General features: G+C 42.4%; 1 protein-coding gene across 2 annotated transcripts in view; it reads left to right on the top strand.

The window, feature by feature from the left end:
- The first annotated feature begins 8,075 nt into the window (after window positions 1-8,075).
- Window positions 8,076-19,221, top strand: part of UACA (uveal autoantigen with coiled-coil domains and ankyrin repeats) — a 127,266-nt gene continuing 116,120 nt past the window's right edge. For both annotated transcript variants that reach the window (XM_085301513.1, XM_085301512.1), the window contains exon 1: window positions 8,076-8,245. In XM_085301513.1, coding sequence (XP_085157639.1) covers window positions 8,189-8,245 — 57 coding nt within the window. In that variant the 5' untranslated portion in view covers window positions 8,076-8,188. The remainder of the gene's footprint in view (window positions 8,246-19,221) is intronic.

Raw genomic sequence — 19,221 nt, 5'->3', positions numbered from 1 at the left:
CTCTGAGTGCACCCTGACACTTGGCGCCTGGAAATGTGTGTGAAAGGAGCACAGAGAAGGACTCTTTTCACAAAAGTTCTCAGGCTCTTTGGAGGTTTTGGCCCACGGATATTTTTCTCTCTTGCAACGTCAAGACTTTGAGAAAATGCATCCTTGAATAGCTCTGCAAGCACTGCAGCACAGACAGCGAGCTCAGGTTACGTGGCTGCAGAATAGGAGTAAGCAGGTATTTTGGCCAGCTTCTCACTGCCTGGTTACTCTGTCCGGCATATTGCAGGGAAGCACAGGAATAAAGACACTGCGTGCCTTCTTCCAGGACTGGCCCAAGGGCTTGGATCTCTACTCTATAGTTAAATCCATTCACAGATTTCTGTATAGACTGCTGCCTAGCAGGCACCAAAGCTCCCTTTCCAGAATCGATTCCCATTTACAGGAAATTCATATTCTATTTACCATCAACCAGCAACCAAAGGGAGCAATAACTGCAGGGGAGAGATTTATCTTACGCAGCTACCATGAAACCAGCATGTGCAGTTKAATTTATTTATTTAACATTGCAAAGCCATGCCTGGATGATTGCTAACCTGAGATTCTGCTTGTCTTGCCTCCTCATCCACCTAAAAAGAAAACAAGGATCTCTCCTGTGCTGACAGGCGTTCCCACAAGGAGACAAGGTGTGAGGGAGCCACTGAAGGTCAAAGGGCTCCAATTCCACTGTGTATCCATTTGAGCTTAAACAAGGCTCAGAGCTGTTGATGGTTCAGCCCCAGACATGATCCATACAAGGGTATGACACTTGCTTGTCTCAYGGAGAGAGCATTCCCTTTTCTAATGATGCCACAACAAAACTTTGGAAATTGTGGTCTTTGTTGCTTATGAGCTTTTGTTTCCAGTGTAGCCAGCCAGCAAAAYGGACCAGTGAGGATGGAAAAAGACATGTTAATAATGGACAGTTATTTGARGTGTCTTTCTCTAAACCTAAGTGGCATCTGTATGTCCTGTTGCTCCCCACAGACAGAGCATTTATCTCTCTGAAAATCTGTCTGAAACTGTTAGTGCTCAGATGGATTTGCACACTATATGTATGCACAGAGACTCGTTCCTCTCTCCTTTTCAATGCAGTCATTAAACTGGAGTGAGGTTGCTCCCTGGCTAGTCTGTTCTATAAAGCACAGGAAGGCATTCAGGTCAGCTAAAGGTTTGTTCCTTTTGATCTTTATGTTTCATTAGTCTCATTATTTCTCTTTATCCTTTTATGTGTCTGTCTTCCCAGTTACAGTATTTATACTGGGGCTTAAGCTACGTGACCAAACCAGCCCATGAATGATGGAGCTGTGTCCTGCCATTGCCATATTTCACTTGCTAAGAGCCCCAGAAGCAATCATTCAGACACCAGAGGTTAGCGGTGCTCCCCTGGCCTYTGCTCAGAGCAGAATTAGATAACATGTGGCTGCCCAGGCAGAAAGTGTTGGATAGTTCAAGAGGAAAGAGGTAGCTTGGCAGAATGAAGCAATTCCTGCTGCTCCTCTTCAGTTCTCACCAGCTCTCTGCTGTGCGCCAGTCCGAGGGTGAGCTGCCTGTCAGGGAGYGCTTACAGGATGAGTTCAAGATCTCCACATATCCTAGTTCAAAGAGACTTTTCCACAGATGCTTATTTCATGTTCTCTGCCTCTACGGCCATCCCAGAATTGCTTTGCTAATCCACTGAGCCTTGTGGGACTACCTGGAGCTCTCAGTTTGCACAGTTTGCTGTTTCATTCTCTTATTTGAGAGCAGATGTATCCAGGGTACCTCAGCATTCACTGAGACCCCCCCCTTACAGAAGTTTCTACATTGCAGGTGTTGCATTATCTGATCGAGCTCCCACCTACTATTGCTGAGGGAGCAGTGAATCCCACTTTTATCTGCAGTGTAGGGAACCAGAATCTAATGCTTATGATTTTCTGATGTGAGAAGAAGTTCTTGGTATATCTGTTGCATATACTTCTATTTCTATGTGGCATTCACATCCATGGGTATGACTATAGTATGTGTTACACAGAATTCAGTCAGTTTTCTGAAGTGATTACTGCAAGCGGTATGTGACACGCTGCATTTAGTTGCACTTGGAAATCCGTATTCTTTGTCTGTTGGAATATGCTGCTTAATTAATATAAATTGGAGATGCTGTGGACTACAGTGCTAGAAACTTCACAGGTTTAGAGGCCGTTTCTCAGTACTGTAGCCTGATCACAACAATTTCACTTCTCTGAAAACGTATTAGCTTTCTTTCAGCAACAGATGCACTCAGCAAGCCTTGGACAGCCAGGATCAGATGCCTTTGCACGCTGAAGCTCCCTAGTTATATTTCAAAATCTCCCTTTTACAATTGGAACTAGAGTCCCATGCAACCATGAAAATTAAATTAGCCACTTTTCTGCACATGTGGAAGTGGGGAAAAAAAAATGAGTTGTTTTGTCTTGATATTCTTTCACAGCCTGAGCTTCACCCACTTTCACTGCCAAAATAGGTTCTCTTCCTTCGGGGTGTTACCTTCTTTTGGGGTGTGTTTTAATCAGTAATGAATTGTTAGGACAGCTTGTTCTGTTGGCTCTCTTAAAAGGTAGGCAGCAGCCCTAGTTTCTACACCCAMTTCTGACCTGACATGCAGCTTTGAAAAGGCATATCCCATCTCCATTTCCATTTTCATTGCTGGCTTTTTGGTAACATGTAAGGCGTTCTTTAAGACAAGCATGGTCTTGCACTCAGTCTGGGTGCTGTGCTTCGTGCACAGGGCTCCGTGTTTCCTGTGACTGCCAGGCACTGTTCTGAAATAGTCAGTAGTAATAAGCAGGAGCAGCCAAGTTGGCAGCTGAGCTTTTGTCAAATTCAGCTCCCAAGAGGCTGGCACATGCTTTGTTTCTCTTAAGCTTGGCATTGTGCCAGACTGCTTCAGAAGCACAGCATGTAAACACTGGCTGTATAGAGATTTTCGTCCAAACATGTTTTCTCCCTTATCCTCTTTCTTGGAACCCAGAACAGAATGGGGGTAAAAGGAGCAAGATAAAAGCTTGGACACTCTTTAAGTGCTCTGAATTGGTTTGGCTCTGTGTTGTAAAATATTTCCTAGTGTTTGCTTATATTTATTTGTGCCTCCTCCCTGTCCCGAGCACAGTGGCAGAGCGACATGCAGTTGGGTTTGTGCACACCTTACCGGCGCTTCTGGGAGGAGAAGCAGACGTATAGGAAGGCAGGAGTCATGCAGCAGGCCGAGCAGGGAGGCTTCTCCCAGGCTCCAGGATGTGTTTGGTGAACTGGCGACTGCTTGCAGGCTTTGCTTACGTGTAGTCATCTCTGCAGGCTGCTCTCARGAGGAGGCTGGCATGGGCACTAGTCCCAGCTCAGAAAGGCACCAGACAAAGAGTGCCTCCATTGGTACACTGTGTCCTAGCTGTGAGTGTGGGTACAAGACAGGATGTAAGGAGTGCTATCAGAACCAGGCATCAGTGTGCTGTAGTATCTGTGACTYTTCATGGGCTCAAGAGCAAAGAGAGATAAAATTATATCCTCCTCCTTGCATGATGTGCCAGGCATGGAGGTTAATTTATCCAGATGATTAAGGCAGAAAGCAATGCAGGAAGTGGCTGGGTAATTCAATGACCCAAATACAGAGGAAGGTTTTTCCCTTCAGTCTTGTTAGGATTTAATTTTTATGTCCYTATAACAAATTGATTGATAAACTAAGTGCTTGAAGAAGTGTAATAACGTTGAGACTGATCTGTTTTTCCATCTTACAAAGTATTTGTGAACCAAAACTTTTAAAGAATCTTTTTGAAGAAAAATGTTGCCATGCAGTGATTTGTCTATAGTACTCCCCAGCAGGCTTCCTTATGTGGCTACAGGGAAGATGTCATCAAGTGTAGGTGGGAGACAAGGAATCATAGTCCATAGGGAAAACTGCTGCTCAATTGTCTTTCCTGCTCATAGACTTAGAAACTAGCCTTGTGGTAGTTTGACTCTTTGATTCAAATATTTCTCCCTAAATTCTGAATGAGGGTGGAGAGAATTCCATAAACATTGCTCTTCTAATAGTGTAGAAACCTCAGACCTTGGCACTGTAACTCTCTGCAAAACAAAACAAGAAAACAAACAAAAAAACCCCACCAAACAAACATAATGGTGAAGCTATTTCTTCCTCCTATCTCACTGCACAACTTGGCTCCAATTAGTTTGTCTTGACTGCTAGATGTGTAAGCCAACACTGCTTCTATTTCAGATGTACTTGCCAGAGATTAATTAGATCTCAGGCCTGCTAGAGGACAGGCCAGCAAATTCTGTGTTCCATTAACTCAGTACTTATCATACAAGCATTGCTGGAATAAATATACCCTTTGTTGTGCTGGAATAAGTGAAGATTGTCACAAAAATGAAACATTTGTGCAGAAACAGAGTGTGATAGTTTGAGTTACATAAGCTGCTTGCTTCAATCAGATTTTAGGCACGGTTACTGAAATGGCACTGAACATGTATTAGCGTGTGCAGTCCTGCTGTGCTCAGCAGTAGTTTGACAGTACCCATGACTGACCACCCATAGCAGCAAGTAGTGTGGACAAAGGCTACCCTGCATACGATACTACTGATGCTTTACACTGCAGGGGCCTCTAATGGGCACCTACAAAACTGTCACTGTACATGTAGACATAAAGTGAATGTCAGTGATGGTTCCAAAGAAACCTGCAGTTTGAAGGATAAAGTCAGAGAAACAAGTAAGTGAAATGGAATAGGGGAGGCAGTGGAACAAATATTCAGCAGGAGTTGCAAACTCCCATTTGGTTTGCATTTGTCAGTAGTGAGCCGACCTTATCTAACCACCGTCAGGTTGTGCTCAGCTGTTTATACCTCAGCAAATATGATCTAAAGTAGATTAGCTGGAACCTTCCTCACTTACAAGACAGTTGGGAGTAGGCCTGACCAGAGAAGTGGCAAATGAGGCAACAGAAGCCAAGACTTGGTAATAGAGTGATGTTGAGAATGTACTGCAGAACAAGTGAAGGTATATCTAGCTAATAGGCAGATGGCCCATGAAGATGATTGATGATGTATTGGGAACTACATGCCAATATACTTAGCAGCAACAGTCTGGATTATTCTGAAGGGCAATGTGAGAAGCCCAAAGAAAGAAACTGTAGCAGATGCACCCTGCAGTCAAGGAAGAGTTTTGGCACAATAGCCAGACAAAAGGCCAGAACATAGAGTTCTGTGCAGAGCGCACTGTTTGGTCCCTGCTTGGATTGATGCCTCAAAGGTAAGGGCTGCAGTACGTGCTAGGGAGACAGTAAGATTAGCTGGGTTCCCTCCTGAAATGTTACAGCCTGGATGCAGGTCAAATGTACAAGTCAGTCCCTAGCAATATAACATGAAACATCTTGTTCTATTGCTGACACACACAATGCCAGAGATGAAAGATGGTGTTCAGATAGGGAGCTTTCTGATTCATCAGGAGCAAAGAAAAGTAGAAGGCTCTGTTCAGGCTGATCTGGCTCAGTGYTAACTTCACTATGTCCTGCTGCTCTAGTCACATCTCTAATCTGACTGTGCCAATGATCACGACCTGTTTGTGTGGAGGAATCACTCCCTTCTCCAAGTCATACTAGCCTGAGAGGCGTCAGACACTGTGGGTTGAATTAATAGTGCAGGGAAGCTATTGCAAGGGGCACAAGGGCATTGCTTTGCCTGGTGCAGAGCTGGCTAGTGAGAAACGTGGCATGATTATCTGGGACAAACTTCACCCTCTGTTGAGCCTGGCAGGAGGAAGCTTGCTCACAACAAGGCAGATGCCATCCTTGTGATGCAGCGGCTGCTGAGCCCTTGAAAGAGCAGAGATGCAGCTGATTGGTGTGCACACATGTAAGTATGTGATTGCCTGGCAGCAGGGAATTGCTCCGGGATTGGTTAGGCTCTTGGAGTTGCTCTTCCCAGACTGAAACGATAGCAAGGGATTATGTTTTTAAGTTCTGCCTTCCCTTGTACTCAAGGGAACCAGAAGGAGATTTCTTTAAACAGCATAAAGTTGGTAGAAGGAGGAGAAAGCTATAGCTCTGTTAGCTTGGTCCTGAAAGTTAGTTAGTAACTATTTTTTAGAATTGAAACTTTTGGGAATAAAAACTTATTTTAATGAACTTTTTTTTTTTTTTTTTTTTTTTTTTGGGGGGGGGGCGACATCTTGGCAGACAATGGTTCTAGTCTGAACAACTCAAAACAGTCTTTCTGCCCCAGGTCAGACTGCTGCTGATGCTGGGACTTAGCCTTGTGCTCTAGAAGCATGGGTTCATGAGTGGACATGAACACCGCACACTCGTGTTTGTGCGTGTCCTTATGCAAGCACCCCTCTGAGGTGCTGTGGCCTGGGYGCGCTCTAGGAATTTGCTGTTTCAATTCTGTACCTAGCTAGCTAAAGGAAACTATTGCTCCTATTGCTATGGACAGAAAACAACAAGGGAATCCTGATCCCATCTGTTTCTAGCTGCAGTTGTCATTTTATCCATCATGTCATGTCGACTTGTGCCAAGCAGAGTCAGATTAACTGTGCCAGCACTGACATGCTGGCAATACCAGGCTGAATTGGTGGCAGCCAGCGCTCGAAGGAGACTYACAGGCCTTTGAGAGCAGGAGTGGTGCTGCTGGCTGAATGACAGAGAGGTGTCAGCAGGTGGTGATGTCTGCTCTGAGGAAAAGCTGGTCTTGAAGTTTGTCTCATCGTCTTGAAAAYGTGTGGCTGGCAGTGTCGGTAGGAGGAAAAAGTTCCTGAAAGAAAGAGGAGAGGTTGCCTCAAAGATCAGCTCTCTACTAAACAGGAGGGAAACTCCGAAAGCATTAAATGGAGTTCAAAGCCTGAACATCTTTTCTSTGAGAAATTTAAACCCTTATTAGACTTGGTTTGTCTCAGGGTCTAGAATTGTCTGGGAAGGACTTCCATTTAAGAGCAGATACTTTCTACTGGCACTGATATGCATAAGAGAGGACCTTTGATAGTCTGAAGTTATTCCTATCTTTGAGTTTTTCCAGTATATGCATAAAGATACTTAGTATCTTTTCCTCTGAACAGGCCACCTATAAGGAAAGCCAAGTGTTCGAATATATGGTTTGCCCAAAGTGATTAAAGGGCAGTGACGTTTACCTTTGACTCCACTTATGTTAAAGAGGGAGATGTATACCAATTAAATAGTTCTGWTCTAGCTGTAATAAGCAAGGTTTTACGGAGTTTAAGCCCAATCCTTGTGTTGTAATTAAATACTCTCCATAACCGTGTGACCTTAAACTTCCTGGTGCTGCACCATTGTGTGCTACTGGACTGTGAGTGATGTGATRAAAAGGAGCCGTTAAACAGCCTTCAGGCTGAACACAGCTGTGACATAAACAAGCAAACTGCCACCCTCAGACATTCCTTGCGCGGAAGAAGGGAGTCAACTACATATCTTTAAAGGCTGCCTCCGCTCAGCTTGACAGAGCCCTCGCAAGGAAGMGCATCCTCCTGCTGAGGAGGATGGCGAGGGCAGCAGTCGGGTTGCGTTTTCCACCCCTGGCAGGTGTGTATGGACCTGGCACCAGGGCTGGGAGTTTTGCCACCCCTCCGGCCGCCTGCTCCCAGGGGCCGCCCTGAGCAAGGCCTCTCAGGGAGGCGGCAGCCCGCTCCCAGGGCGCAGGCATGTGCCAGGGCAGGTTTTCCCCTGCCCCCAGGGCCGTTTGCTTGGGGGTAGCTGTGGAAAAGCCCCTCGGGGCACCGGGCCTGCCCCGGGGAGTCTGGAAAAGGGGGGTGTTGCCATGGCGCCGCCCTTCGCGGGCCGTCGCCCTTTGCCCCCTGCCCTTTGCCCCCTGCCCTCCGCCCCGGCAGCGCCCCCTGCCGGGCGGGCGGCACACGCAGGTGCGGCCGTCACCAGGTGGGCGGGGCTCCGCCAAGGCCCCGCCCCAAAGCGACTAATTCCCCCCCCCAACCAGGTAGACTTTAAAACGAGGAAGTCCCTCCCCCGCACAGCGCGGTGATTGGCCGTCGCGCCCGAGCGCGCGGGCGGCGATTGGCTGCGGCGGGCGGGGGCGGGGCCGGGCGGAGGTAAGGGTGCCGCGGCGGGCGGGGGCCGGCCCGTCCCGGCCGTGGCGGCGGCGGCGGCGAGGGGTGCGCGCGTCCCGCTCCCGGCCGCGCCCGGGACCCGCCATGAAGAGCCTCAAGTCGCGCCTGAAGAAGCACGAGGCGGTGATCGGCGGCAGCGCGGTGGGTCCCGGGGGCGGCGGCGGCGGCGGCGGCGGCGGCGGGGCTCGGGCGGGCATCGCGCAGCCTCTGCGCCCGGTTTGGCGTTCTGGTTCGCACCTTCGCCCCCCTCCGCGGGGCCGGTGCTGAGCTCTGCCCGGCGCTGTCGGTAGCGTCGGATTTTTAAATTTATTTTTTCCACGTTGGTAACTTCTGTCTGGATGCAGCAAAACCTGGAGCGCTTTCCCCCCCTCCCTTCAATGTGGAAATTGCGTATTTTCCCGATTTTGTAGTTTTCAGTGTCTTACTCTTTATGGCTTCCAAAATTTAGATCGGTGTTAATTTGTTTTAAATAGTTATTATTATTAAATTCATCTCTTCAGATGACTTTTGATGAGAGACGTCTTTATTATAACTGAAGAAACTTATTTTCAGAATATTTTCAGAATATATTTTCTTTGGGGTAAATCATCTCTAATTGTGATCATTTAGTAAATGCCTTCGTGGAAGCCCCACTGGGGCAGTTGTGCTCTTCAGCTTGTTGCTGTTTTCCCTCACTGACTTAGTGAACTCTTGCTGGCTAGATGGAACAGCAGGAAAGACCACGTGAATGTGATATGCTGAACTTTTAAAATATCTAGTTTATTATAAAAGAATAATAAAGTCTTATGTATTTGTTTTAAATCTGAAAGTATTACTTGAAAATAGTAGTTCACTTGAAAGATGCAGATGTACAGGCTTGTAAACTGCTGACTGAAATCATTTGACGAAATGACAGCTCTGTGTGGAAGTGTGTTACYGCGTTCAATATTTCACAGTGCAGAGAAGTGATTCAGAAGTCTGTTATGATAATGTGTAGTGTGTAGGCTGGCATTGACTTACATTATTCATTAGTTCTCCTATACTTCAAAACTGCTAGCTATTTCAAAGCAAGCCTGCAATAATTGCACCTAAATGTCAACAAATGCTTTAGAAATGGTACAGCATCCATATTCAGTAATTCACATTTTTTTTTGAATGTATATGGATATTTTTAACTTCCATAGGTGAAGGTGCAGCAACTCTTCCATTCAGAGAAGTTTTGGTCAATCTCTGCATTTTTAAAAACTGAAGTTACTCTAAACTACATGAAGGGAAGCTGCTTTCATTGTGATCCTTTAAAAACATTGTAAGATTAGGCATCATCATAACTTTATGAGAAGAAATTGATGTGAAAAGGCTCTTGCTGGCACATTTTGCGTATGAAAAAGGAGCGATGTTTCTTCTGGTAAGACAAGTAGGAGGAGCTGCTGATGGGCTGAGAGTTTGTTTAAATATATTGTGCCCATAAGGTATTTCAGTTCTTGTATTTATTACGTATTTCAGTTACAGGATCCTGATTACAGGATCACTCCACCAGCTAATAAAACACCAAGTTGTAACCTTCTGCATTGAGTGTGTGTGTGCATGTGTGTGGGGGGAAGTTATCCAGTGGGAGGGTGTTAATAATAGTGAGGCTGAGGGGGGATGCTTGGGTGAGTTTTGGCCCCTGTTCCTTACTGCTGGGGTGGGAAAGGAAGTGGGCAGGAGCCCTGCCAGTGCATGCTCTTTGGATCCTACTGGAAACTGCTGTAGAAAGAGTTCCCTGTTTAGGAAACTTCATCTCTCTGCCCTGTCCCCACCCAGTGCTAATTTCTGGAGGGTGGAGAGGAACTTCATCCTTCATCTTGCTGCTGAAAATCTTTCCTCCTGCTTTAGGTAGTGATTATATGGTCTCTGTTTTCTGATGATTGTCTTCTGGGAATGGCTTTATTGCCTGCCTTCCTGACAGAGGAAAGCCATGAAAAGCAACAGAAAGTAAAAAATAATGATGATTACCAATTCCAAAACGTCATTTTCAGATAAAACATTCTGCATAGTAATCCAGTCTTGTGAACTCTGGTTGGCTGCTGGTGCTTAGAAAATAATTTGAGCCTGTTCAGGAATTTCAGTGTGCTGAAGCGTGAGGCAAATGCTTCTGTGCTTTTCATTTGCCTGAAGTTAACTTGTTCTCCTTTCAAAGTMTGCCCATGTGAAAATACTTTAATATAGTCATGGTAAAAACAAATTACTTGTGATAGTCTATAATATTACATTTAAGAGGAGAATAATCAAATTTCAAACTGCAGTAGATTCAGAGGGTTTTACAGAGCACCTTGCTGTAAGGRAATGTATATTCCATATCTAGAAAGCTTAGACAGTACCTGGGTAAATGCTTAATCTGAACACCTTTAAGCACAGATGAAAACTTTGACTTTATTACTACAAATTCTTCATGGAGTAGTAATATCATTGTAAGAGTACATTGAATGTTTGTTTCTTCATCCTCTGAATCATCAAATGCAAAAGTAAACAGGTAGCTGAAGACACTTTCAAAGTCTTTGCTGATGTTGTGCAGGTCCCACACTTGCTAGTGTAGATTTCTCATGTTTTGTGATGGCTTACAATTTTCTGTAGTTAATGGTGCAGTGGACCGACTTAAACTGTGGGAAATGATGCATTTGAGAATAAAACTTGCAAAGAATCTGGTTAGCTATACCTCTCTGTTGTACTATCAGAGAGGACACTACCTTCAGATGAAGTCTTTTAGGTAGGCCTCTGCAAAGGGAAAAAAACCTCAAAYTAAAGCACACTTGTGTTTCAGAAGATTGAATGGTGAGGATAGTTGTTGGTTGCTTGTTGTATAGAYTGACTTAGTTTTGTGACAGCCACCAAAACTTTTGTTTTGACTGCCTGTTCCCTAGCTAGTCCTCACAGAGGCAGTGACCACAGTAGCTTCTTGTAGCCCAAGGAAGCAATGGTAAGGGGTTTGTGGTAGAAATTGAGCTTAATAAAGGTCATGAATAGACTTGTCTTTGATAGTGAGGTTTTGTGACTTGTATCTTAAATGTTGCTTYCAACCTTTCTTTGCCACTACTTGTCCTGAGTCACTTGCTCATTGATAGAGATCTGAGCAGAAACTGTCTTTATTATTACCAGTTAATGAAATACTGCAAATAGAGTTGTAAAAGGTAGGCTTCTGAGCAGTTGTCCTTACATGCTGAGCTGTGATTATTAAATTAGTCTCTGAACAACTAGTGTAGTTATTGACAGTTGAACTCATTTAAGGTTATGCTGGCGCTTTTTTCCCCTGTGGATATTGCTGAGTTCTATTAAGTGGATGACTCTTCCTCTGTGTAAGGAGTGAAACTTCTAATAATTATCTCCCTGCCAGCAATAGGATGGTGAAGTAGCATCTCTTGTTCTGATCTGACTGCTTTCATTAACAGAACAGGAAAATGGTGGTGGTTGCCTGAGTTTGCCAGTTACATCATATCTTTGTATGTACAGCAAAATAACTTTGTTAAAAATAACTTTAGCACCAATATGCTGTAAAATGCACTTAGTAAGCACAAGAATGAGGTAGAAAATAGAGGTTTTTGACAATATAGTTTTTTTATTTTGTCTAAAATACCAGATCACTTCTGTTTTGAGCTTCWTAAATGAAAGAAAAAGCTTCTACTGCTTGTGGCACATGCATGAGTTTGAAATTGAACAATTTTTTCATGGTATTTGCCACAGTTCTGCTTTGTGCAAAGACAAAATAGTTTTTTGTCAACGTGCTCATTACAATGCTATTGACCCTTCAGCAAAATATTTCTAGCKTTGCTGTTATTGGCCAGAGCAGAATTACTCTTTCTTTCTCCTCTACTTCCTTGTTTATTATTACTGTTATTTTTGGTATGTAACCTAACATGGCTTTACTATGTAATCTTCAGGCAACAATGCTAAGAACAAATATAATATTGGGAGGTCACATCCTAGACTGAAGGTAGTTATTCGGAGGCATGTTTGGGTTACAGGAAGCTTTAAGATGAACATGTGCATTCCATGAAAGACTTTGTGTTTTACTTGCATTTAGTTAAATAGAATTATGTTCTTGTTTGTATAATTGTGGTTGATGTGAAGAAAGAAGAGAGTCAAGGTCGGTGATTTGTGGTTCAGCAAAAGCTATGTAGTGCAGCCTGTATAAAGGTGYATTGTAACTTTTCAAACTTACTAAAAAGGAGTATTTATTAATGCTTTATCATTTTGGAATATAGTAATTATACAGGATTTTTAAAAAGGTAGATGCAGAGTGAGTTACTATGTGCAAGTTAAATATCCATAGCTGACTAGCAGACAATTTTGCAAATACTTATATTTGAATACRTTCTGACAAATCTATTTCAAGTTCATCTGACCTATTGCTCACATACAAGTTATGTGATAGTTTATTAGTAGTATTTAAATACTAATRTTTTAACTAGGAAATTTTTATAACATCTGCAAGACTGATAAATATTGTATCTGTATTTTAATTACTTAATGGTGACTGAATAGGATAGTTGGGCTCTAAAGCACTGTTCCCTTCTCTRTGTGTGCGTGCCTGAGGCTGCTTCCCTATGTGATGAATATAATCTTGTTTCATCATCCCCTAATACTTTCAGATGCTTCATTACTAATATGTGCAAGAACTCAAACCAAGCAGTGAACTTATTTCATAGGTTCTGAAGACAGTGCTGAGACATACTGCTTTTARTGGCAGACAAAGGCACTTGGACTCTGACCTTGGCTTCTCCCTTTTTAAGTGAGAAATGCTTCTGCTGGGCCTGCTGTAAATGCTGTGTGCTTTCGTGGGAAAGCTGCGGTGGAGCCCAGGCCCCGAGTGCTCGCTGCCTCCTGTCGCTGCCGTGATKAGAGCTGCGATGCTCTCCTTGCCCTGGAAGGAGGCAGTGCTCCTTGAGGCAAGTGTGCAAGTCAGGCCTGTCTTACCATAAAATGACCTTGTGTTTAAGGCTTTGAAAACACAGCTGTAAAAATGCTATCTTTTTTTTTAATTAGTCTCCAAGTTGATCTGTGAATCACTGCTGAGACTTTGAAGAAGCTGTGGATGCTTCTCCGTCTACACCTGCCTTATGGAAAAAAGGGAAACTGGGTCTGCTGGAAGCTGCATGTTGTTCTGCATAGATAGGAATGTAAAATTTGACCAGCTTTAGACCTCTTATAACAATTTTGAGGAAAGTTTGATATGTGTGTTGTATTTGAATTACTTCTGGTTATCTATACTTGATAAATATCTATTTATTTGATTTTGATGGGATAAGTTAATTTGTGGTAGGAAAGAGAAGATACCTTAAGAAAAGGGCAAACCCAGAAAAGTTTACACTGAAACACCTGAGTAGTGTTTGTGTGTGTTTTCTTTTTCTTTTTTTGCTATTTGTTAGATGAATATTATCTATATTAATTATGGGATGCAGAGCTACATTTAAAATATGCAACAGCACTGTTAATAAAAATTCTTGACTTAAGCATTTTGAGGGCAATGTAAAAGTGAAGCAGTCCTAGGAAAACTTATTTTTGACCACTGTGTTTAGACCAAGCCTTGTCCACTCTGTAGCATTCGATACTTTCTCCATAGATAGAGAATTTGCAGTAAATTAGGTGATAACATAACATGCTGTGTGTGGGAACTTGCTGGGTAAAACAAGAACCCTGTGTTCAGGCTGTATCTGTTTTCCGTAGGGTAGACTAAACAGCACATCTTAGGCCTGCTTTTTTAAATGCTTGCRTATTAGCATGTATGTGTATTCACATACAAGACATGCTTAGAAATGATGTTTTTGTTTCTCCTTCATTTGAGTTAAGTCTTTCAAAAACCTGGTATCTGCAGTATTTTCTAGGCAACTATGGATAAGATAAAGCCTGCAAGAGAAAGGTGAATATTAGCTGATATGCCTTTGTACTTTCAGCTGGTAAATATATATATATATATATATTTAAATAGTTTCAGTAGTCCAACCTATTCCTTTAATGCTGTTCATCTGTGCAGTTTTTAAAAATAAATCACATTACTTCAAAAGAGAGTTCTTATGCCATATAAAATCAAAGGTGTGTCTGTACAAATGTTCATTTTAATCACTGAAATGTACTCTGACCTTTGTAAAATGAGCAGGAAAATAAAATATGTGAGCTGATAGGGCACATCTCTATCTGCCTTTCCCTCATCCGTACCCTCATCTCATGCAGTGCACAGTCATTTTCAAGTGTTTGTAACTTTCTCCTGTATCAGTGAGTGTCTTCCTGTTCCCACAGGAAAACTGTGCAAGACCTAAGCCAAGAAAAGGAGTTCATCTTGTTACACAGGATGCCTAAAACTTAACAATTCTCATTTTCTTCTTAGAAGGCCATTTCTAAATAGTAACTCTTGTCAAAGACTGCAATTTTTGAAGCCTGTGTTTTATAACTGTTTTCTTAGAAGCATGATCTTACTGTTTTTTTTCCTCTAGGTAATTTTGAGGAACATTCATGTATTTTTGAGCTTTAGCTGTAAATGCTGATGGCAGTATTTTACTGGAGTTCTTTGCTACTCGGGGTTGTTTCTATGTATGTAAAAAGTCATCTGCTAATGGCATAGGAGGAGAACTTGTTCTGATTTTTTTTTCCCCTTTTCTTTTTCTTTTTCTTTTCTTTTCTTTTTTTTTTCCCTTTTGTTAATAGGGTTATCTGCCTGGCCCAGCAGTGAAGAGAAGCTATGTTCACTTTCCTGGGTTTTATCAGTCAGCTTTCAGGCGGAAAGGTTTAAGAACTGCTTTGAAATACAACCAATATTCCTGACATTATTTAGATGACTTCTAAAGATTGTGCATGTTTTATTTAAATGAATTTGTTTATGTAGTCAGTGTCCTACAGTTTTAGAGGCAAATGTGTTAGATCCTCTTGAGACACGTATGTCCCGAGTCAGGTGCAAGATTCTTGAGCAGTGCTTCTGCCTGCTTATTTGTCATTGGCTTGTTTAGCTTTATTTTAAGACTGAGCATATTACTGTGTGTGTGATGTGGGTTTTTATTTTTATTAAATGTGCTATTATGCTCTAGTGGAAGAGAAAGTGGGATTGCGTCTGTTGTCACTCACTTTTCATTAGGATTAGGAGTATCCTTTCTGGAATTTAATTTGCAGTTAGGCCTTCTCATTTAATAAACATGTTTTATTTTCTTGAATTATGTAGTTTCAAAATAAGGATTTATACAGTTCATGGCCTTACATGATCCATTTTAGCTGATCAAAGTCCATGTGGCTGCTGAAGAGGAAGTCTTTCTCCTTCCCAACTACATGTTCCTGCCTAGTTCCCTGTGCTGGTGCTCCTGCTTGGGTGTGGACATGATTGGACACCCTTCCCCTCCCCCAGTGCTCCTGGTCTCTCCCAAACACAACTGTAAAAATGGAATATCAGAGTGAAGGRGACTACATTCAGTGACTATTATGTCATATCTTTGTGACTGAATAAAAAAAGTACAGAAATGCAAATTCTACATCAGCTAAAAAGTTACTGCTGCAGTGTGGGAAAGTCTTGCTTCAGTGTAAAACCCTGCTTGTTTCAAGTCTTGCTTAGTTATAGTGCTCTTGAAGAATTAATTTTGTGTTGTATTGGAATATAAAGGCCAATTTTCTGGTGCCCCTGCCCTCCTCCAGCCCTGTAYTGCTTCATTAAAAAGATCAGTGCGTTAATGTATGAGAGCCATACTTCATTTTGCTCAGACTGGTGACCAGAAATCTTTTCTTACCGGCTGCTTTGCTGGCTTGGAAAGTCTTAGGAGTTTCCTTCTGGCTACTAGAATTTTACTTGAAGAATATTTGGGTTGAGAAGAATAATTTTGGCAGAAGAACTGTAGGGGTTAAAAGATTGTTACAGCTTGCTTTGCAGGGGCCTTCAGGGCTGGGATCCTTGTTTGTCTTATTTGAATCCCATTAACCCCAATATCATTCTCTCTTCTTRTGTCTCAGGCTCACTAATGAAGTCGGGAAGGAATTTGTTTGCTATAAGCTCCTCTGTGGAGACACTTGGGTGAGAGGATGTCAAGTAGTGCTGTGTATGGTTTTGACTCTACCTGCCTTCCTCTTTCTCCAAGCGAGAAGATGCCCAGCAGCTTTAAGCTCATAGCACCATACTTGGCCAATATGCTTATTTAATGAAAAATGTATTATTTTATAATGAGGAATACCTCTTAAATGTATTAACCTGCTAACTGCATCTGTCAGCCTTGTACAAAAGCTCTTTTAACCCTTTACAACCACTGTTGCTGATAGTGTGTCTTTAATTTCTAGCACTTGTGTGCCCTTTCCACTGCCTTGGGTAACACTAGAACATCCTGTCTCACTTTGCTCAGAAAATTGAGACTAATTATTCCTGGTACCACATGTGTCCTGAATGTAAATACCTCTTCTGGGAGTCATTAATGTTCTCATTACTGTCATCTTTAAATGTTTAACTGTGATGACAAGGGTGAGGAACATGCTCAATTTTAAAGGCTTTAATTTTAGTCTCTTACAGACTCTCATTCAATGAACTCTGCTGTATATTCTTTTTAGTAAACAATTGAAAATGTTGATGTTCTTTATCTGCTACTTGAATTTGTGCTGGTTGAAGTTGTTATATCCTACAGAGTAGGAGGTAACATTATGTGATGATGTAAAGATACCTACAAGATGAGGATCGCATACAAGGAAAGTAGCTTGATTTCACTGATCTAGTAAATATCTAGTAAGACAAGGAGTTTCAAGTTCAGAAAGAAGTAGCTAATCATTCAGTTGTAGAATTTGTTATTAAAGGATGTTGATAATGCTAAAAGGTTTCCTGGGCTTACGGGAAAACTGTTAAAGAAATTCAGAGGGTTATTAAGTGTACAAGTGAAGTCATTTCAGCCCAAGAAGCTTAAATCCATTGAGACCTAGGAGAGTGTGTGTGTGTGTGTGTGTGTGTGTGTAGAAGTGGGTGTTTTTTCCCCCCATTTTTCTCTTCTGAGCATGCTTGTGTGTATCTCTGTACCATTCCTGAAGGCATCACAGCACCAGACTGAACAGAATGTGTGCAGACCTCGTTTACTCAATATAAAGCCCTTAAATTGATGGCAWGCCTGATAAATCTGATACGAACAGATACTAAGCTAGATGGTGGAAATGGGATATTGGACTTGCCCTCAGAGGCCCTGGAACTGGGAAGCTTTCCTGRCATGATGTCTGTCTGAATTCAGGGGAAAAACAGGTGTGCTGTGTTAACAGAACATGGGCAATACTGTCTTCAGTGAACCATGTGTAGTATTTTTGGCAATTTAGCATCTCCAGAGATCTGCATTGTTGTATTTGATGACAGGCTTTATTCTAAAAAAGCAGTATCTGAGTTACTGTTACAAACTTAAGTTTGAAAGAATATGATACAAGCATACTTTGTGTTCAGAGAAGACTTAGTTTTTGTTTATAATTAGCAGCATTGCCATTTTAATAAATGTTTGTTCACTAAGCTCTTAAACTCATTGATGTGCTGTTGATAAAGGCAAGCAAAAAGGAGGAGGTGATCCCTTTGGGAGGGGMACTGCTGCTGCATTGTTGCTAAAATGTTCTAGTGGGAGGTTTCCCCTGCTCGGGTCCAAATCTTAAATAAAGGTAAGCTTTCTGCCGTGTGTGGTATGTAATGCTCTTTGTAGCTGCTGGGACAGGGCATTGCCTACCTGAGCACGTGCCATCAGGTATTGCCGCTTTCTATCCTCCAATCTCTGAGATTCGCTGACTTGGAGAACAGCTTCCCTGGCTTGAGCTTGCAGCTGGCCCGTGTCCGCTGCGCGCTGCCCCGTGGCTGGCAGGAGCTGGGAARGCCGGTTTCCTGAGAACTGCCTCTTCGGGCTGCGTTGCCTTAACAGGGCACGAGTGGGGAATGCAGTTTAGCAGCTCTGTATCTCTATCTCGTGGCCAGGACAGGCTTGGGAGGAACTTCAAAGGAGAGGAATTGCAGGGTGAGTGTAGTTCACGATGTGCGGTGACTGTCTGCATGAGGCAGATGAAGGCAAAGGAGAATGAAGCCTTTGAGATGGGTAAATCTGAAAACTGTGTGTTGTGTAGTGCTAGCTAAACAGTTTGTAACCAAACTCTGAATTCAGTGAAGTGTGCATGTGTTCCTGTTTCTGCCACTTGTGAAGTGTGTTTTTTTCAAAAAATGCCATTTTTAGCTTCAAGCAGTAGACTTGTTTCTGGCCAGAAGATAACTTTTTAGATGACATAGCCTTTCCGAAATTCACTGAACTTTTTCTTTTTTTGGAGTGATTTGGTTATGTGGAGACTGATTACAGATAAGTCTTGGAAGGCTCTTTGAAGAAACATGTCAGTGGTATGAGGTAAAGGATTGTTACTCAAAGCAAATAGCGTGTAGGGGTAGTTTAGGTGTTGTTGGGAATGAGTGAACTTGTGCAAATATGAATAGGAGGGGTGATACTGATCTGGCTTTCTGAGAAGACCCATTTATTATTTGTAGTCTCTTGCATATATGCAGTCTCTTTGTTTTTTCTATGCACTGTATTTGTCATCTGCAGACAAAACAGCACATAACTTGTAATGTTGTCCTAGTCCTCCAAATACAGCACTCGGGAGATCTCTGTTAAATTTAAAACTTGTGAAAGGAGACTCTACACTTTCACTACTGTTAATCATTATACCGTCTATTTAATGTTTTGACAGCCTCTGTGTCTCTYCTCATTTAACATGCTGGGAGACAGACTGGCAGCAGCAGTAAGCTGAAACCAGGTTCTATTCAGAATGGGTTTCATCAGTGTAAAAGGAGAAATTTTTTTTAAGGCAGAGGCATGTGTGTTTTCTAATTTAAAATTGGTTACACTCCTGTCAAAATAGGATCATGCATTCCATGCTGTATGGTTGTAACAGTCTGAAGTCTGATGATGGGACTGCTTTCAGCTTTGTGGCGTGGCAAAATGGGAAAAACTATTCCTGCTAGTATTTCAGTGCTTTTATTTTCTTAGTGGTAAGAAGTATGACCTTCATTAGTGTCAGCTGACAGTTAATCTAACTAACATGTTGGTTATTTCAAAGTGTTTGCATGTCTGCAAAACATAACAGCGTGGTAGTAAACTTTCAGGCATGCTTGTCTYGTTTGCTACCATTAAACCTGAAATGTGTTA

The sequence above is a fragment of the Rhea americana genome, unplaced genomic scaffold, assembly GCF_003343005.1.
Source record: "Rhea americana isolate MKP2758 unplaced genomic scaffold, rheAme1 scaffold_178, whole genome shotgun sequence".
Lineage (NCBI taxonomy): Eukaryota > Metazoa > Chordata > Aves > Rheiformes > Rheidae > Rhea > Rhea americana.
This window is presented reverse-complemented; position numbering and strand designations above follow the sequence as displayed.